At 42.3% G+C, this 21,361-nt stretch overlaps 1 protein-coding gene across 6 annotated transcripts in view; it reads left to right on the top strand.

Annotated features, from left to right (window-relative positions):
* Nucleotides 1-21,361, top strand: part of PCNX4 (pecanex 4) — a 63,459-nt gene that overhangs the window by 5,751 nt on the left and 36,347 nt on the right. For all 6 annotated transcript variants that reach the window (XM_029598188.1, XM_029598186.1, XM_029598182.1 and 3 more), the window contains 5 exons: nucleotides 188-364; nucleotides 460-968; nucleotides 1,286-1,392; nucleotides 1,546-1,668; nucleotides 12,565-12,928. In XM_029598188.1, the coding sequence (XP_029454048.1) occupies nucleotides 188-364; nucleotides 460-968; nucleotides 1,286-1,392; nucleotides 1,546-1,668; nucleotides 12,565-12,928 (1,280 nt within the window). The remainder of the gene's footprint in view (nucleotides 1-187; nucleotides 365-459; nucleotides 969-1,285; nucleotides 1,393-1,545; nucleotides 1,669-12,564; nucleotides 12,929-21,361) is intronic.

The following is a 21,361-nucleotide window of genomic DNA, read 5'->3' as shown; positions in this document are numbered from 1 at the left end:
GGGGTTAGTCTTTTGTGCTCAGAAGGATCAAGTGACTTGCTTAACGGTTCATGGACAGATAATGATGAGATTTCCACTGTTCTTCGTGGATCAAATGTACTGAAGGGTTTATCCCATTTTCTGTCTGTGAGAAAAATGCTTAGTGCAATAGCCCTATAATGGCTTACTCAGATTTTGTTTTCCGCAGGTTTGTCGACATAACAGCTTTAAAATGCACAAACCAGGTTTTGCACATTATATTTCTTTTTTTACCCTTTCTGTGGGCAGTGGGAATTCTGCCTCCAATTGATGCACTTTTCCTATGGGGCATGGAGCAAACCTTGGAATTTGGCTTAGGAGGCTCTCCAATGTCAAGTCATGTAAGGTGAATGTCCTAATATGTTGCCGTGTGCTTTAGTATATATTTATGATCTTTAATTATTTAAGCAAATCTTTTTATTTTTATTTTTTTTTCTACAGGTTGTTTCTAATGTTCCTTGTATCTACTGGAACAGCTATTGCTTCTTACTTCATTCCCAGCACTATTGGTGTGGTCCTGTTCTTGACTGGCTTTGGCTTCATTCTGAGTCTTAATCTAGCAGAAATTGGCTTTGCCTTTCAGCGCTTCTTCAACAGACGGTTGTCTTCCAATGGGCCTAAGCATATACCCAATGGTCTTGGAAGGCAATTTGGTTGGAGGGAATTTGTTTTGTATTTCATTGTATTAATTCTAGCTCTTACTGAAGCCAGCCTGCTGCATCACTTTTGTTTTACTTCATTTTCCATAACAAGTCCCCAGGCTATTGTTAGTTATACTCTTATTATACTGCTAGTTCTTATGTGGGCTTTAAAAGAAATTCAGAGTGCCTACATATTTGGAATCTTTCGAAACCCTTTCTACCCCAAGGATATAAGAACTGTGAATTTGTTTATGGAGAAGCAAAGACGACTGCTGAAAGTTGGTGTTGCCAGAAGAATTTTAACTATAGGTATGATGTAGTAGTATTGTAAAATATACTTTTCCACATACTTGTCTAGACAATTTATTTTATTTATTAGATTATTTTATTCCCCTGCCGCCTCCCCTCCAAAACTATTTAACTATGTTTTGTAAAGAAAAACAAATGGCTGTGTCTAAGCTAAAGTAAAAGATGCTTTTTAAGATTAATTATACTAGATAACAGAAAAGTGTTACCCAGTGAGTATGCATCTCTATTTTATCCTCAGAAGTTAGATACATTTATTCACAGTTCTTTATTAAATTTTGTTTACCAAAGGAAAATAATGTAATGTATTTTTATTGCAGTGTCTCCATTTGCTATGGTAGCATATCTTTCATTAGACAATTCATTGAAATCAACAAATCTCCCTTCTGTATCAATGTGCATTGGATTCACAAGAGCGTTTAGAATGGTAATGTCTGTTATATACATACTATATGTTTTTTTGGATGGACCTATACAGTTTTCCTACGGCAGAGATAGAAACCTGACTTAACTTGTCATTGCAGGACATAGTTTGAAGATCAAGAGACACTTTGGTACTAATGATCAATCTGTGTTTCAGGTTTGGCAAAATACAGAAAATGCTCTAATGGAGATGGTGGTTGTGTCGATAGTGCAGCTGCTGGTGTTAGATACAGACTTTTGGTGGAACATAAGCCTTGATACAGGAATCCGTCTCTTACTGGTAAACAAAATTCAATCTTATAGTATTAAATATTGAAAAATTGACCAAATTGTTACATATCTTGACTATTTATCCATCTTACACATTTTTTAAAAATATCCCTCATAACTAAGCCCAATTTGGTACATGCACTGTTTAACTAGACTGTCTTAATCATACTACCTTCAGCTCTGGTTTGATGCAGAGCTCCAATTTTCAGATAGAGTATTTTGGATTATCTCTTTTGGTTGCACTGCTTGACCTTGGATGGCCAAAACATCTGCATCTCTTAATAATTTAACATAGCAAAGAAGATCATTTTACTGATTTTCCACAGTTTAAGGATATTTTGGTTTGCTTATGGGAGATTCAACTGATTTGATGAAGACTGTGCCTAGGGCATGCAACATACTGAATAAAATTAGGTTCCTTACAGGGAGGTATGCAAGTCAAACAATGAGTAAAGAAAGCTGCAGGAAAGAAAAATGATATCTGTGAGACTTTAAAAAGAGATATTAAAATAGAGATGTATATACGCACGCACTACTGGATAAAGAAAAATGAGAGTATGGTAACCCATAATTTCCTTTTACAAGAATAACACCCTTTGGAACCACATGGTAGTTTTTAAGGAGCATGTTCTTTTAAGGCAAATTCTCTTTTAAGATGAGGTGAATCACCATTTAGACCAGTGGTTCTCAACCCTGTCCTGGGGACCCCCCCAGCCAGTCGGGTTTTCAGGCTATCCACAATGAATATGCATGAGAGGAAATTTGCATACACTGCCTCCATAACATGCAAATTTCCTCTCATGCATATTCATTGTGGATAGCCTGAAAACCTGACTGGCTGGGGGGGTCCCCAGGACAGGGGTGAGAACCACTGATTTAGACTAATGGATGACATCATTTGCATCCAGATATCAAGTAGGTTTCCAGAGATCTCTTTTGAGACAACAAAGGTCCCCACTGAGCACATGCTTTAGTTCCTACTCTCCCACAGCTGCTTGGTTTAGCCCAGCTCCTTTTTATTCAGTCGGCATTGACTAATGCATTTGTTTTAACCATTGTGTTTTACTGCTGTATTTGTGCTTCAGAGCTCCACTTTTTGTGGTCTTTTTTTTTTTTTTGCTAAGTGTTCTCTTTTTTTTTTGTCTCCTCTAGAATACCAGTTCGTTTATGTATTTATATTCTGCTTTTTCGCACTTCAGAGCAGATTACATTTAGGTGCTGTAGATATTTCCCTATCCCCAGAGGGCTTACAATCTAAGTGCCTAAATTACTAAGTCTTTTCATGGAAAAAATGCTTGGTAAATAAGGCCATACTTTTATACCTGAGGCAATATAAGGTAAAGCAAAGTTGCTTACCTGTAACAGGAGTTCTTCATGTACAGCACAACAAACAGCCCCACAAGATGGGTGATGTCATCCGATGCCTCCATTCTTTCCTAATCCTAGAAACTCCAACACATACCCAGAAAGGACTCAAAGGAGTTCCCACACTAGAATCGCCATGTGCCTTCTCAGTATTTCCTCCAACTAGTGTTCAACTTTCCTGGGAGGAAGGAAGGATTTTGTGGCTGTTTGTTCTGCTGTCCCTGGAATACACCTATACAGGTAAGCAACTTTCCCTGTACATCCCAGGATCAGTCCAGACCGCTGGGTGAGCCATGGAGAAGCTCTACCCACTGCCAGATGAGTCCTTGGCCGTCCTTAGGGTCCCAAAAGTGGACGTGGCCGTTTCAGCCATCACTAAGCGGACGACCATTCCAGTTGCAGGGGCTGCCACTCTTAAGGATCTTCAGGATGGGAAGCTGGAGGTCCTTCTTAAGAAGATTTTTGAGGTCTCGGCGCTTTGCGTTAGGGCAGCAGTCTGCAGTAGCCTCATGCACGGTGCAACAGTTGCTCACCATGCAGGAATTGCCTCCAGGGGAAGCGGAGCAGGCATATCGCGTGGAGGCGGCTGTGGCTTACACTGCAGATGCCTTGTATGATCTTCGGGCAGCCTCACACACTATGGCTTCGGCGGTCTTGGCTAGAAGGCTTCTGTGGTTCCACAACTGGTCGGCCGATGTTTCCTTCAAGGCCCAGCTAGGCAATCTTCCCTTTAAAGGGAAATTCTTGTTCGGGGATGATCTGGAAGCCCTTATCAAATCCCTAGGGGACAATAAGGTGTACAAGTTGCCGGAGGACAAGCCTCGAACCTCCAGGGCTTTTGGGTCGGTGCGCCCTGGTTCCAGGGACAGTGCAGGTTTTGGCAGGGCAGGGCTCCGGCCTTCACTCCATGTCAGCCGTCGACGAGGTCTCAGGCTTGATCTCATTCCTTTCGCGGCTGCAGGCCTCTCCATGATGGGGGTCCTCAGGAATCTTCCGGGGGCAAGTCCTCCCAATGAAGGTGTCCTGGCCCACTCCTCTGTTCTGATGATAGGCGGCCGCCTGTCTCTCTTCTAGGAGTGGGTCAAGATTACGTCGGACCAGTGGGTTCTAAGCATCATCGAACACGGCTACGCTTTGGATTTTGCGTGCCCATTGCGGGATCTGTTCTTGATGTCGCCCTGCGGGGCCCACTTGAAACGGACAGCGGTGACTCAAACCCTGGGCCGGTTGAAAGCGCTGGGAGCCATTGTCCTGGTCCCGCTGGAGGAGTTCAGGACTGGCAGATACTCCATATATTTCGTGGTTCTCAAGAAGGAGGGCTCCTTCTGCTCGATCTTGGATCCGAAGAAGGTGAACAAAGCGCTTCGGGTACCCCGTTTTCGCATGGAAACTCTCCACTTAGTCATTGCGGACGTCCACTCCGGCGAATATTTGGCTTCTTTAGACCTGACGGAAGTGTATCTTCACATAGGGATCAGCGAACAGTATCAGCGGTTTCTCAGGTTTATGATTCTGGGCAAGCATTATCAGTTTCAGGCGCGCTCCCATTCGGATTGGCGACAACTCCCCGCATCTTCACCAAAGTAACGGTGGTAGTAGCTGCGGTTCTCAGGCGGGAGTGGATTTTGGTTCATCCCTATCTGGAAGATTGGCTCATCCGTGCAAAGTCGGAGGAACTTTGCAGGGCAGCGGTTCAGTCAGTAGTGGACTGGCTTCAATCCCTCCGTTGGATCGTCAATTTTGTCAAGAGCCAATTAGTCCCATCCCAGGTGCTGAACTTCTTGGGTGCACGGTTCGGCACATCGGTTGGCAAGGTCTTTCTCACGCAGGAGCGAATTGACAACGGCGCAGATCTGGCGGCTGTTATCTCTACCGCTACCCCGGGTTTGGGATTACTTGCAGGTGCTTGGTTCTATGGCATCTACTCTAGAGTTAGTCCCTTGGGCCTTTGCTCATATGAGACCCTTGCAGAGGGCGTTACTTTCTCGTTGGGACCCGAAGTCGGAAGAGTTCCAGATCCGATTGCCGCTCTTGGAACCTGCCAGGTCCAGTCTCCATTGGTGGTTGATTCCGGCCCACGTGCAGCACGGGATGGACCTGGAGGAGCCCCAGTGGGTGATCGTGATGACAGGCGCCAGCCTCTCTGGCTGGGGTGTGGTTTGCCAATTGAGGGCAGCACAGTGCCAAGGGACAGTTTCAGGCGAAATGGTCCATAAATCGCTTGGAAACCAGGGCAGTACATCTGGCGTTGCACAGTTTCCTCCTCCTAGTGAACCGTCTATTAGTGCGAGTATTTTCCGACAATGTGACAACGGTGGCTTACATCAATCGTAAGGGGGGAACCAGAAGTCCTCCAGTGGCATTGCAGGCCGACCGGCTAATGCTCTGGGCAGAGCGACATCTGGTCCGTCTAGCAGCTTCTCATATAGCCAGGGTTGACAACGTTCAGGTGGATTTTCTCAGTCACCAGCATCTAGATCCCGGAGAGTGGGAACTTTCCGAGGAGGCGATGCATCTCGTGACTCGTCAGTGGGATGTTCCTCGCCTGGACCTGATGGCGACTCAGAGAAATGCAAAGGCGGCTCGGTTCTTCAGTCGCAGGAGGGAACACGGGGCAGAAGGTGTTGACGCTCTGGTCCTGCCGTGGCCTCGCGACATTCTGCTACACGTCTTTCCTCCCTGGCTGTTGGTGGGCAAAGTCTTGCGAAGGATATAGGCTCACACAGGCTCAGTCATTCTCGTGGCTCCGGAGTGGCCACGGCGGCAGTGGTTTGCAGATCTGATCAACTTAGTGGTGGACGGTCCTCTTCGGCTTGGTCATCTTCATCAGGGTCCAGTATTTTTCGATCAAGTGGATTGCTTTTGTCTAGCGGCTTGGCTTATGAGAGGCGGCAGTTGAGAGAGGTTATACGGATTCAGTTATTTCCACCCTTCTGCAGGCGCGAAAAACTTCTACTTCGCTCACCTATGTTCGAGTCTGGAATGTTTTTGATTCCCGGTGTAGCGGGTTGAATGTGTCCTCGCGACACGCATCAATTGTCCATATTCTGGTGTTCTTACAGGAGGTCTGTAGAAAGGCTTGGCGTGCAGTTCTCTCAGGGTTCAATGGCGGCCCTGGGATGTTTGCGGGGAAAGATTGATGGGACATCCTTGGCGGCTCATCCGGATGTAACGTGTTTCCTGAGAGGTGCTAAACATTTGAGCCCTCTGGCTCGTCTAGTGTGTCCTTGGAGTTTGAATCTGGTTCTCTGTGGCTTGTGCGGTCTTCCATTTGAACCTTTGAAACAGGCCAATTTGAAAGACTTGACACTTAAGGCGATTTTCCTGGTGGCTATCACTTCGGCACGGCGCATCTCTGAGCTTCAAGCGTTGTCCTGTAGGGAGCCTTTTCACAGGATTTCGGATTCAGGGGTGTCCCTTAGGACGGTGCCCTCCTTTCTACCGAAGATTGTGTCTGAGTTACATTTGAATCAGACCGTGGAGTTGCCTGCCTTCACGGATTTGGATCGGAATTCGCCTCAGGCTCGTGACTCGCGAAGATTAGATGTGTGGCGGATTCTGCTTCGCTATCTGGAGGTCACTAATGCTTTTCGTTTGTCTGATCATCTGTTTGTCTTATGGAGTGGTCCTAAGAAAGGACATAAGGCAATTAAAGCCACTATTGCCCGATGGTTGAAGGAAGCCATAACTTCGACATATATATGTCTTGGGCGCGCAGTACCGGATGGTTTGAAAGCGCATTCAATTCGATCTCAGGCGGCGTCTTGGGCGGAGAGTCAGTTTCTTTCGCCGCAGGAAATTTGCAGAGCGGCTACTTGAAAATCTTTACACACTTTTGCTAAGCACATTACCGTTTGGATGTCCGTGCTCCGGATGGCGATTGTTTTGGCAGTAGTGTTCTTTGAGCGGGGACTCTCCAGGTCCCACTCCATTTAGGGCAGCTTGGGTACATCCCAGCAGTCTGGACTGATCCTGGTACATACAGGGAAAGGAAAATTGGTTCTTACCTGCTAATTTTCGTTCCTGTAGTACCAAGCAACTTTGCTTTTTCTGTGGACAAGCATAACAAGCGAGTCATGCACGATGGCACTCCCCAGCTAAGGGTTGCTTATTGTTTTTCTTCTCTTTCTTGCAACCTGTGGCAATTGAGCAGGATGTTAGATGATTGTTAAACTGTTACTGAGCACATACGGTCCAAATGTACAGTTTACATGAGACTTTTACTCCAAACTATAGTGCTCAGCAAAGGTATGTATTGACCATGTTGCTGCTTTGAAAATGTTCTGCATGGATGAAGAGTTCAGATGGGCTAATATTGTGGCAACAGCTCCTAGCTCATGCGCCTTGAACTGATTGTGGGACTTGAGAATTCTGTGCAAAGATAATATATATATATATATATATATTATATATATATATATATATATATATATATATATATATATATTTGTTTTTACTGAGCTCCCTTTTGTGTTTTTATCAAAAGCTATAAATAGCTGAGTCGTCTTTCTGTGATTTCTTTCTTTCTAGGTATTACAAGAGTGCTTTTCTACAGTCCAGTATGAGAAAAGCTTATTCCTTTGATGCTGAATGTGGGTCTGGGGAAGAAAACTGGTAACAAATTGGTTGAGATGGAATTGGGATACTATTTTTGGCAGAGATTTGGGACGAGTATGTAGTACTACTCATATTTTTTAAATATTCGGTTATACAGAGGATAGGTCACTAGAGCTTGTAGTTCCCTTGCTCTCTGAGCCAAAGTTATGGCTATGAGGAAAAGTATTTTTGATGTCACAAATTTCAAATCTTTCACCAAAGGCTCATATGCTGATTTCACTAACCACTAGAGTACTGTATTGCGAGACCATTGCAGAGGAGGTGTCTTAATTGTAAGCTTTAAATTGTAAAGTCCCTTAATAAACCTAGAAGTTATTGGATCATGGAAAATTGGTTGGCCTTCATGCTGTTAAGTAGCAATGACATTCAGATGTACTTTTACTGAGTTAGATTGTAAGCTGGTATTTATGAGATGCATTAACTAGTTGAGAAAAACTGGGATGGCACATGTGAAAGAGTCTGTCTTCTGTGTTTAACACCAGTGAATAAATCTTCTCCATTAATAGTTTATATGATTTTCTTGTGGTTAGTTTCCTTGCTGCTAGTAATATTTCATTTACTACTTGTGAAAGATGAAAATTCTGAAATAGTTTGTTTTTAACATCCATGCTGTTAGTGCTAGAGACTTTAGATTGGGATGGAGAACTGTTTCTCCATACTGAGTTAGATGATTTGGTTTTAATGGCAATCTGATAGGTGTGAAGTCATGAGAACCAATTTTGGTGTAGACAAAATGGGGCTATTAGAATCATTCCTCCCTTGTGTTTTTTTCAATTTTAGAATTGTCCTTGATCTTAACGGAATTCGAGGGAATGCATATAGCATTGCTATGAGAATTGTCTCTTGCCAGAGCTTGGTCAGATGGTCTTTTTGAACAGTACTGCTTTAACTTGTGATGTGAATAGGTCGGTGGTTGGTGTACCCCCAAATCTTGAAGAGGTACCTCAGCATGTTGTCATTGAATGACCATTTTTTGCTGTTGAAATTGATAGTTCAGCCTGCCTGCTAGGACATTGTTTTTCCCCTGGGAAATAGCTGACACATGTACATAAGAACATAAGAAATTGCCATGCTGGGTCAGACCAAGGGTCCAACAAGCCCAGCATCCTGTTTCCAACAGAGGCCAAAACCAGGCCACAAGAACCTGGCAATTACCCAAACACTAAGAAGAACCCATGCTACTGATGCAATTAATAGCAGTGGCTATTCCCTAAGTAAACTTGATTAATAACAGTTAATGGACTTCTCCTCCAAGAACTTATCCAAACCTTTTTTGAACCCAGCTACACTAACTGCACTAACCACCTCCTCTGGCAACAAATTCCAGAGCTTTATTGTGCGTTGAGTGAAAAAGAATTTTCTCCGATTAGTCTTAAATGTGCTACTTGCTAACTTCATGGAATGCCCCCTAGTCCTTCTATTTTGTTCATCATTCATTGCTTCCTTGCAAAGTTGGTAAGAGCCTGTTCTTCCTTGTATGTTGATTCAAAACATTGCCACCTGATTGTCTGAATTTGTATTGTGGTGTTCTTCAGGCAAGATTTGAACACTTGAAGGCCATTGTAAAATGCTCTCAACTCTAGGATAGTGATATAAAGTGTTAACTCTTGCTTTATGTGCCTTGCATGCACATTAAATCAATATGTGCGTCCCACTCTAGGTTTGACACATCTGGTGTTTATTTTCTGTATTTGTAAGGGATGTATATTTTGTGCCCAAATTAAATTGTTTATTCTTGTCCACTATTTCAATGAGTTCAGAAATTCCTTTGTTGTTGGTATCTTGTAATTTGAGTTGGACAATGGCACCTAAAAAGCTATTGAGATTCTCATCTTGAGCTTTTCTTGGGTCATAACTTGTACTGATGAAGCATATGCCCCAACAATCTCATGTACATTTGAGCTGTAATCCATTTCTTTTGGAATAAGGATACTGTCAACACTTTTTTGCTGTCTGTATAGACAGGTAGGCCTTCACCTCAACCATATCCAGTCTTGAACCAATAAAATCTATCTACTGTCTCGATACAAGGCTGGACTTTTTGAAATTCACTACAAATCTGAGATTGTATACAGTGTCTATTACTCAATTCACATTTTTGTAGTTTTGTTTTTTTTTTTTGTGTAAGATGTACTCAATATTAGCAAGTCATCTAAGTATGGAAACGCCAGCAAATTTTGTTTCATGAGGGGCGCTGCTACCATTGCTAGGCACTTTGTGAAAATTCTCGGAGCTGCTGCTAGACCAAAGGGTTAATACTCTGTGGGCCTGATTTTAAAAGGGTTACGCGTGCCGGGCCTATTTTAAAAAGGCCTGGCGACGCACGTAAAGCCCCGGGATGCGTGTAAGTCCCGGGGCTTTACTAAAGGGGCGGAGAGGGGGCGGGGCATGGGTGTCTGAAGATGGGAATCATTTCCTCTTTCTATGGTGTCTGTCTGGTCTTTTTATGCTCCACAGCCTTTAAGCTCATATTTGAGCTTGAGGTTGCGATAATCTAACACCCTCGGGACATTCTGCTTTAGGGGCCACGACTTGAGTTGTCATGATCTGGGCCTAAACACTGAAGGCACCGGTTGTGCACTACAAGATTTAAATTGGCTTTTCCCCTTTTTCTCCGGGAAAGATTTTGAAATCAACATGGATATTGATTTGCTGGAATATGGAAAGTTTCTACTTTATTCTTATTTTCGTCTCCTTTTTTTTTTTTGACACAGTTGACACAAAAGGAGAAAAACATGACCGTTTACATAGTAGATGAAATAATACTGAGGGCAATGCTAGCATGGGAACTCCTGCCCATGCCCAGAAAGGATTAAAAGGAATTTCTGGGCTAGGAGAGAATGGAGGTAAACTTGGTGCTATCAGATGACATTAGCCATCTTGTGTGGTTTCTTTGTTATGCTTGTCCACGGAGAAAGTGACTTGCCAAAGTGAAAAGGCATTAGGGGTTTCAAGATCTTTCAAGCTTTTTTTTTTCTTTTTTTGTCCTAGTCAGTAGGCCTGGGTTTTTTTTTTGTTTTGTTTGCAATCTCTTTTGGGCCTTTTGATCCATTTCTCTTTTTTGCCTTTTTAGGGTTGTCTGTTTTTTTCAAGATTTCTTTTGCCTTTTTTTCTGATGATGTGGTGATGTCATGGAACCTTTAATGTGGTTTTGACCAAGCTAATGAAAGCCCCTTCTCAGCCTCTGGTATCGTGAGCCATATTTTTGGTAACGGTCTTTTCTGCTTGCAGAATCACAGACCTCCAGACCTTTGTAACTTTTCCACTTTCATATTATATTTAATCAAAATAGGCTGGTGCTGTGCAGGCATCCCAAGTTTCTGCTAAGACTGTGCCAGAATGTCATCTTTAATCAGTTTTGTTTTTATGAAGACCACATGCCAACAAAGATGAGCAAGCCATCACCTTCAGTCTGGAAAGGACTAAAGCCATTGGGAAGTCAACTCAGCTTTTTGTTTCCGTTTGCCCCAACAAGCAGTGTTGAATAGAACCATTTCTAAGTGGATAACGGGATTGCATGTTCTTACTTACTATATACCCAAGCAAGGTCTGACTCTAGAAGACATATATACAGGCCCATATAATAACATGGTCATGCAGTATTGGTTCAGCTAAGGTATATATTTTTTTCAAATAGGGCGTTCTAACCTACCAAAAAAAGCTGACATTCTATTGGTGGGTTTCTTGTGGTTGCTGCTATTCTCCTCTCACCCACCGTTTCTTTTTTTTTTTCTTTTTTTGTAAGACAGCTCTTAACTAGGGAGTTTTATTAATGTGATTGGCGATTCACATGGTCTTCAGAGAAGGCAGCGTTTCTTACCTATAACAGGTGCTCACTGAAGAGAGGGGAGTTCCCAGTCACATCCTTGCTTTTTCCCATTTGGAGCTGAGTTCATTAGTTTAATGACAGAACTAGAGTGTGCTACACAGCTGCAGGAACTATTGCACATGCTCAGAGGAGATCTGTCTCTTAAAAGAAAGCTTTGAAAACATGCTCCAGTGCTGTTGGCAATGTCACTTATTAGTGCGACTCACAATTCTGACTTCAGAGAATACCTGTTACAGGTAAGCAACTTTGTTTTATTTCCATAGAAATGAATGTCAGTACATTTTAAAAAGATTATTAGTAAGATGTCTTTTGAAGAATTTTTTTAGATATTGTAATATTTTATGACCGTGTGTTTTCTGTTCCCCAACTGAGATCTTTCTGGGTTGGTGGAATACAAATGTAACAAAAAAACAAACATTGCACAAAAAAGGAACAGTAAATATCAAATCTAACGTGGGTGAAATCAATTATCAAAATCAAGCCATATCAGAGAACTTGAATGTGGGTGTCAGCAAACCACGTATCCATGCTAGACCTCTTCACAAAAGTTACCTGGACCACTTAATCATCCATCCAAACTGCTCACAAAGCGGTGCCGTAAAATATTTTGAAAACATTTTTAGATGCAAATAAAACACAAACATATTGTTCCCTAATAGAACATAAGACAAAATATGGTCACAAAGCATAAAAATATGCTATGTGTTTTATTTGCAGCTAAAAAAATATGCTATATGTTTTATTTGCAGCTAAAAACCTTTTTTCAAAACCTTTGCTGCACCACATTGTGGACCGTTGGGTGAATGATTGAGTGGTCCAGGTAACTCCTTTGTGAAGAGGTCTAGCTCTCTGATATGCTTGATTTTGATAATTCATTTCTCCCCCGTTAGATTTGGTACTTACTATTCCTCCTCTTTTTTTTGTGCAATTTCAAGTTTAGGACAGTTGATGGGCTCTTTTCTTTTTCTAAAAAAAAAAAGATTTTACATTTTTAAACATTGGAAAGGGGAGATTTTTATGCTAATAGGAAGCTTCACAAAGCTTTTTGTATGATACAAAACCAAAATAAAATGTTCTTGGTTTTAATCTCCACAGGTTGCTATAATGCGGGATCGGCTGTGTCAGTTGATCTCAAAACTGCAGTTTGCAGTAACTGTTCTTTTGACATCTTGGACAGAGAAGAAACAGCGCCGGAAATCTACCTCCAGCCTAATTACACTCAACATTATCTTTTTCCCCTTTGTGCTGACTGTTATCATCCTTTCTGCAGTACTTTCTTCACCCTTACTTGCACTCTTCACTCTTCCAGTGTTTCTGGTAGGGTTTCCCCGACCTATCCGAAGTTGGCCTGGAGCGGTTGGTGCAACAGCATGCATTTGTCCAGATACAGTATATTACCAGCAAATCGCCCCATGTCTAGCTGCTGCACTGCAGTCTTCATTTGCAACTGGGAGTCTAGGTATGTAAGACTGAGGTTTTTATTCAGAAAGCATCAATTAAGAGGGTTCAGTGGTGTATTTACAGCCTTGTACAGGCAGTATTTGAAGAATAAATAACCAAATAGCTCTTGAATATTAAGGGGTAGATTTTCAAAACTTATGCGCACACACGCACATGGACGCGCATGTTATAAAATGCCAGATCGGTGCACACAAGGTGGGGGTCAGCTTTCACAAATACACGCCGCGATGCATCGGGGCCTTCTCCAGTTCCCTCCCAATGTGCTCCAATTAAGGAGCAGACTGGGAAGGAACGTCCCAACCCCCCCTAGTCTAGCCTCCCTTCCCCTATCCCTATCCCTATCCCTATCCTAACTACCCCAGATTTTCTTATTTTACCTTTTGCTCCTTCCTTGGAGCAGGAACAAGTTGCGTGTGCCGGCACAGCGGCAAATGGCCGCTGTGCTGGGCGCCTCTAACCCCGCCCCTTTTTCAAGCCCGGGGACTTACACGCGTCCCAGGGTTTACGCACGTGGCCGGGCCATTTGAAAATTGGCCCGACATGCGTAAGACCCGGCCACGCGCGTAAACCCCGGGATTTACCTGCACTGGGGTTTGAAAATCTACCTCTAATTGATTAAAGGTTTACAGTATGCCATGAAATTTGTAGTACAGACACTTGTTAATAAATGCACCAGATTTCTGTTTCAGCTAGTGATAAAACTACCTCTTAAGACCACCAAATGTGACATAGTTCTAATCCTTAAAGCATATAGAATATGTATTTTTGTAATTCAGTTCTTAGTTATAGTATTGTTTAGCCTTTATGGCTATGATGTTACTGTAAGAATTTCATGTAAAATAGCTATCCATAAATGTTAATGCAGAAAAATGAGAACATGTGTGAGAGACACTTAGCTCATATCTGCTCAGATTAGGTTATAAAGTTTATTTTATTTTTATTTTTTGCAAGTGTCCTTTTTAAGAGTGATTAAAATATAAAGCTCCAGATGTCTTCCTGGAGCTGACGTTATTGGACAGTTAACTGATATTACATAACATCTCTTACTGCCCAATGATAGTTTGGGGACATCCCTTTCCTTACAAAATTGTATGGAATGCAGTTGGCAGCCATAAGGCATTATGAGGAAATATTTCACTCTAGCCAAAGTTCTGTTGGTAGTTTGAAAGTATGCCATAAACGTCTTATATAATGGAAATTCACTAAAAATCATCCAAAGACTTTGCATGAAAAGTGCAGAATTGTTGACAAAATCAATAGTTTTCTTTTTTTTAAAGGCCAAGCTGGGGGCATGGCTCTTCCACGTTACTCTTGTATATGGGAACATAGGTATAATGGATTTATCTGTATGTCTAGTTAATCAAAACAACTGAATTATCTTTTTCATCCAGTATCACTGTACATGTTAAAATAAAAACAAAAAAACAACAAAAAAAAACAAAACCCTATTTGGAGGCCAATATGAATGGTAAGAACATAAGAAATTGCCATGCTGGGTCAGACCAAGGGTCCATCAAGCCCAGCATCCTGTTTCCAACAGAGGCCAAACCAGGCCACAAGAACCTGGCAAGTACCCAAACACTGTCAAAAAACAAAATAGGCGTTACCATCAAAAATTAAACTGTTAAAATTATCCAAAACAAAAGTCAACAAGTTATAACCATTTTCTATAAAAACAAAAAAAATTTAAGATGGAAAAATAGTGATAAAAGTGAGTGAAAAATGACACATTCATACCTAGATTAATAATAATCCCTCTATTTTTTTCATCTTTAATTAATGTTTTTGTAGAAAATAATTATAGTTTATATAGGTTAGATAATTTTTTTGTTTTGGATACTTTTGAGATTTTGTTTAATAGTTAAACTTTTTTTGAGCAAAAAAATTAAACAAAGTCAGGAAATGAAGCATCCCAATTTATTTATGGCCAACATATTATCTGGTTGCACCAAGCTTCTCAATATTTTTTTTTTAAATATTAAAAAAGAAAAGAAAAAAACACCCTAACATGACATCAGAGTAGCTGCTCTGAATATTAGGTCTTGAATCTATTTCTTTTACCAGGTTTTGTTTTTCCTTTTGATTTTTACCCTAGCATTGTTATGAGGAAGGGACAGCCCAGAATTTTTCCCTTCTGAGTCCTGGATTTTAGTTGTGTCTGGCCAGTTGATCAGTACCTGCTACAAGTGGTACATGCGGGGAATTCATCCATCATATGTTCCGTCCTGCTGGATAGAACAGTACCAGCCGTATCCCTGAATGAAGTCTCTCTCTACCCCAGAGAATGTGAGCTGCCAAATGAATCCATGATGAGAGTAGCCATGTGTGCCTCCATTAGTCCCAACAGTGCCATTGCTGCTTTTCGTTCTGTGGCTGCCCACAGCAGCGATGCCAAAGGTTTTGTGGGAGCAGTAAGTAAGGCTGGGCTAATGCAGATTTGAATGAGGGTACCAGAACTGATAACACCATTGTGAACCAGGGGAATCTTTCTTTCCAGCTGGAATGTTTGAGATTGGTGACAGTCATGGGGAAATCAGCTTTAGGGGGAGAACAGCTGCCTGTGGTGCCCCATCAGATCAGTGCTTGTGAAACCTAAATTCATTAGTTTGGAGGACATTTGGCAGGCAGTTGTAACTATGGAAAAGTCTTTAGATACATTTTCTTCATCAGTATAATAAAGGAGGATGCCAAGTTCTTACTCTGTGACCAAATTACACAGGAAAATAAGGACCAAGTTTGTTCACCTGAAACAGAAACTAGAGATGTTTCTAGTTAGTGAGTGGTGCTTTGTTAAAGAGAGAATAATTCTTTGTAGCAAGGTAAATGTCTAAAGAATGGAGTAAGGAAAAGGAACTTCCATTTTGCAGATTTTCCTTGCGTCTATCTCCTATATAAACATGTTCAAGTGGTATTTAACTGAAATTTCGATTGTGCCTTCTGAAGCAATGTTCCCGACCTCTAATGTTTCTACAAGGACAAGCAGGATGGTAGTCCTCACACAGGGGTGACATTTTCAGATGGAGCCCGGCACGGAACTTTGATCTCAAAGAAGTCTAGAGCTTTCAAACATGCCCTACTGAGCATGTGCAGCTGTAGTTATCACCCTGCTCCCTAGGCAGAGTCCCTCAGTCTCTCTCTTTCTGCAGAGCGCAGGATCTGTGTAGTCATGGTATTCAGCTTTGCTCTCTCCTCACAGTTTAGTTGTGATTTTTTTCTGGAGCTGAAGATGTTTTTTTCCATAGATAAGCAGCTGAATTAGCCATGCTGTCTGGGTACGTCCTCCATGCCACTAGGTGGTGGAGCTCTCTAAGATCACTCAAAGCCTTTTGGTGAGGTGCTCCCTCCTGCCTGTCCCTGCTCGAGGCTCCTCAGTCCGTTTTTTTCCACACGACTGACCGCACGCGGAACTCTACTCTCTTGGAGGAAAAAACATGACATGATTTGTTTAAAAAATTTCTAGAATTTCACACAGGATACTTAATTTATCATGCCTCGTCCAGGCTTTAAATTTTGTGACTGTGGAAAAATAAAGGGGCAGATTTTCAAAGCCTACGCATGTAAATCCAGGTGGATTTATGTGTGTAGGGGGGTTAAGCACGCCAGGCCGATTTTTCAAAAGACCCAGCAGTGTGCGTAAAGCCCCGGGACGTGCGTAAGTCCCGGGGCTTGAAAAAATGGGCAGTTCAGGGGCGTGGCCAGAGGCCTCTCTTCGGCCGCTGGGCCTGGGAATCGCGCGCCGCCACTCATAACTTCTGGGATAAAGGTACGGGGGTATTTTTTTTTTGGGCTGGGGGTGGGACGGGTAGGGGAAGGTGGGGGGGGGGCCAAAGGAAAGTTCCCTCAGAGGCCACTCCGATTTCATGATATGGAAGAAGGACTAAGGCACCTTGTACGTTCCATTTATGAGGGATTTGAAACCTCTGCTAAAACAGCTAATGCCATAGCAGCCAGGCGACTGGCATGGTTACTTGCAAGTGCCATAAGAGAAGACGTTCACGATAAGCTGACCAATCTTCCTTATCGCACAGATAACTTATTCGGTGATAAACTCACAGAAACTGTGGCGAAATTAAAAGAACAGAAAGTGGCGGTACTTTCGTTAACTCAACAAGACACATCGTCTTCTAAACGTCATTTTGGTTCATATAAAAAATCTTACCAAAGACTTCAATATCGGCCTTATACTACCTATAGGCCCCAGCAGTATCAATCAAACCGCCAACAGCCTTACCAGCAGCCAGCGTCCCATCAGCGCCCACGCGCTCCTTGTCAACCATGCCAGAATACAGACCTTCCACCCCCTAAAAACTAACAGAGTTTTTAGAAATGTTTCTGCCACCACTGCCCACCCAAAACAGTAGGAGGATGACTGTCCCACTTTCTTGCTCAATGGAGCACCATCACAACGGATTCATGGGTCCTGAATATAATACGGGACGGATATTTTCTCAATTTCACATTCCCTCTTCGTCTTCCGCATTTGATTGTCACCAGACCTCAGAGTATTCATCGGGAGACTCTCCTTCAAGAGATCAGTCACCTACTTCAACATCACTGTAATCAGGAAGTACCTCAATCCCAACATCTAACGGGATTTTATTCACAATACTTCCTCATTCCCAAGAAATCCAGAGGTCTGCGACCAATTCTGGGCCTACGCTTTTCTTCAACAAACACATTCGGAAAGAGAAATTCAAAATGACATCTCTCAAATCAATTCTTCCCTTCCTACAACCCATGGATTGGAGCTCCATAGATTTATAAGATGTATATGCTCACATTCCAATGCACCCCGAATCTTGGAATTACCTCTGTTTTCAGACAGGAAAGAGACACTTTAAATACAAAGTCCTTCCCTTCGGTCTTTCATCTGTTCCCAGAGTATTTACGAAATGCCTAGCGGTAGTGGTGGCACACCTCCGTCATCGGGGGATTCAAATATTTCCTTATCTGGACGATTAGCTATTAGTAGCCCTAAATCCCTTTCTCCTCAAGGACAATTTACTTCAAACAATTAATTGCTTGGACAATCTGGGTCTCCTGATAAATTACGAAAAATCTTATCTTCAACCCTACCCAGATCTTAGACTTCATTAGAGCATCTATAAACACCATTCGAAACAAAGCTTTCTTGCCACAACCCTGAGCAATCGCTCTTACTTCTCTAGCCCAATGCCTAATAAATCTTGTGACTACCTCAGCCCCCCCAAGTCTTGACTGTTCTGGGTCATATGGCAGCATGTTGCCAAAGGGATGTGGTTAGTGCAGTTAGTGTAGCTGGGTTCAAAAAAGGTTTGGATAAGTTCTTGGAGGAGAAGTCCATTAACGGCTATTAATCAAGTTTACGTAGGGAATAGCCACTGCTATTAATTGCATCAGTGATCACTAACCAACCTCTTTCCCTTTATAATCAATTCACCAACTTAAACCTTTTCAAGGGAAACCGTGTCTGGTGGTTTTTTGTACGGAGGTTTCTAATAAGGGTAACCAATTTGCAGTTATCCTTGTCTTCACCTCCGTTTATTATTCTTTTATTAATTTTTGAAGATATTCACTTTTTTAATTTTTATTTTTCTCATTAATTCTTAAAATCCCTTCTCCCCGGCAGCTTTACCGACCCACTTCAGTTTTGATTTTATACTTATCAAGGTCGCCGCTTTTATTGGTGTTTATGGGTACGGAGCTGCTCGTCCGACATCGGCCATGTTTTGGCACTGCGTGCCTGCTTCAGGGACTGCGGGAGAATTTTACTGTGTCCTAAACCGGGTTCACAGTATCTGTATTACTCTTTAAGATGCTTCATGTTAATTGTGCGACGAACACGGCTAGGCTAGAATATGAAGTGAATACAAATAGTTCTTTATTGAGCTGGAAGCTGGACCACCAGTGGTGGCAGTAGTGAGTCGAGGTGTCCGGTAGGGCTGAAGTCCTTCTAATACTGGAATATAATCTCTGGGTCGCTGAGCTGTAGAGAGAGACTAGAAGTAGTGAGTAGACAGGGTATACTGGATAGAAAATGGTACACTCACAATAGTAGATGTCTGCAATGGTCTCTATGCCACAGAGAGTCTTCAGTATATTCAGGAACAGGAGCCGTAGGCAAGCACTGGTTCCTCTAAACAGTCTGTAATAAGAACTCACAATAGCTGTATAGGAAATGGCTTCTAAAGTCGAAGAGAGTCTGTAAAGGATTCTAGGAACATGGGCCCTCGTGGAGCGAGTACCGGTTCCTATCTGCAATCTTGCCATTGTAACTCTCGATCTCCGTACCTGCGATAACGTCTTGGACGGAAGGGAGTCTTCAGAGCTATAGGAATGTAGGCCCTCGTGGAACGAGTACCGATTCCTATCTACAATAGAACTCACTGTGTTCAAGTCTGCGATCGCTTCCAGGCTATGAGGAGTCTTCTGAGTATTCCGGCAATCTGAAATCAAGAATAGAGAGCGGAGCCCCCGTGGAGTGGGTACTCCTGGTAAGTTTGAAAAGGCTGAGCAGTAGAGAAGGATTCCCCTGGCTGACTCGGATCGTTGTTGCAACTATCGTGGACTGCCGAAGCAAATCCTGTTGGAGTTCCTTGCTAACTCGTTAGAGGTTAGCAAACAAAGACCTTTTAAAGTGAAAATGGATGACGTCACTACGGGGAGATGCCCCCGAGGTTCGCACACTTGCTGGAACAAAGTCTGGAGCGTGTGCCCTTACATCATCAGGAACATGGCAAATCCGTAGCGTCAAGCCAACCCGGGGACACCGGAACCAAGAAGCAAGGAGAAGCCGCGGCTGCATCTGTCTGTCAGAGCCGAAGGGAGTCGCTCCCAAGGTAGAGAGGGTGGAGCTAGAGGCGAGAAGAGGCACGAACGCAACATGTACATAGTATTCAAGGTGCGGTCTCACCATGAAGCAATTCAGAGGCATTATGACATTTTCCAATTTGTTAACCATTCCCTTCTTAATAATTCTTAACATTCTGTTTGCTTTTTTGACTGCTGCAGCACACTGAGCAGAAGATTTCAAACTATTATCCATTATGATGCCTAGATCTTTTTCATGAGTGATAGCTCCTAATATGGAACCTGACATCGTGTAACTACAGCAAGGGTTATTTTTCCCTATATGCAATACCTTGCACTTGTCCACATTGGGCATCCAAATGGCAGATGAAATTTAATCTTCCAGTCTCACAAGGTCCTCCTGCAATTTATCACAATCTGCTTGTGATTTAACTACTCTGAATAATTTTGTATCATCTGCAAATTGGATAACTTCATTCGATGTATTCCTTTCCATATCATTTATAAATATATTGAAAAGCACCGGTCCAAGTACAGATCCCTGAGGCACTCCACTGTTTACACTTTTCCACTGAGAAAATTGACCATTTAATCCTACTCTGTTTCCTGTCTTTTAACCAGTTTGTAATCCATGAAAGGACATTGCATCCTATCCCATGACTTTCTAGTTTTCTTAGAAACCTCTCATGAGGGACTTTGTCAAACGCCTTCTGAAAATCCAAATACACTACATCCACTGATTCACCTTTATCCACATGTTTAATAACCCCTTCAAAAAAATGAAGCAGATTTGTGAGGCAAGACCTCCCTTGGGTAAATCTTGTTGACTGTGTTCCATTAAACCACTTCTTCCTATATGCTGTGTGAGTTTAATCTTTAGTATAGTTTCCACTATTTTTCACAGCACTGAAGATAGGCTCACTGGTCTATAGTTTCCTGGATCGCCCCTGGAACCCTGTTTAAATATTGGTGTTACAGTGACCACCCTCCAGCCTTCAGGTACAATGGATGATTTTAATGATAGGTTGCAAATTTTAACTAACAGATCTGAAATTTCATTTTTTAGTTCCTTCAGAATCCTTGGATGCATGCCATCTGGTCCAGGTGATTTGCTACTCTTACTTAGTTTGTCAGTCTGACCTACTACATCTTGCAGGTTCACAGTGATCTGTTTTAGTTCATCTGACTCATCACCCTTGAAAACCATCTCCGGAACTGGTATCTCCCCAACATCCTCATTAGTAAACACGGAAGTAAAGAATTCATTTAGTCTTCCTGCAATGGCCTTATCTTCCCTAACAGCCCCTTTAACCCCTTGGTCGTCTAACAGTCCAACCGACTCCCTCACAGGTTTCTTGCTTCGGATATATTTTTTAAAGTTTTTGTTATGAGTTTTTGCCTCTACAGCCAACTTCATTTCATTCTCTCTTCGCCTGTCCTTTCAGTGCTTGACACTTAACTTGGCAATGCTTATGTTTTATCCTATTCTCTTCAGATGGATCCTTCTTCCAATTTTTGAAGGATTTTTTTTTTTGGCTAAAATAGCCTTTCACCTCACCTCTTAACCATGCTGGTAATCGTTTGCCTTCCTTCCACCTTTCTTAATGCGTGGAATACATCTGGAATGCGCGTCTAGGTTTGT

The sequence above is a fragment of the Rhinatrema bivittatum genome, chromosome 4, assembly GCF_901001135.1.
Source record: "Rhinatrema bivittatum chromosome 4, aRhiBiv1.1, whole genome shotgun sequence".
NCBI classification, from domain to species: Eukaryota; Metazoa; Chordata; class Amphibia; order Gymnophiona; family Rhinatrematidae; genus Rhinatrema; species Rhinatrema bivittatum.
The sequence above is the reverse complement of the archived record's forward strand: the minus strand, read 5'-3'. Positions and strand labels throughout refer to the sequence as shown.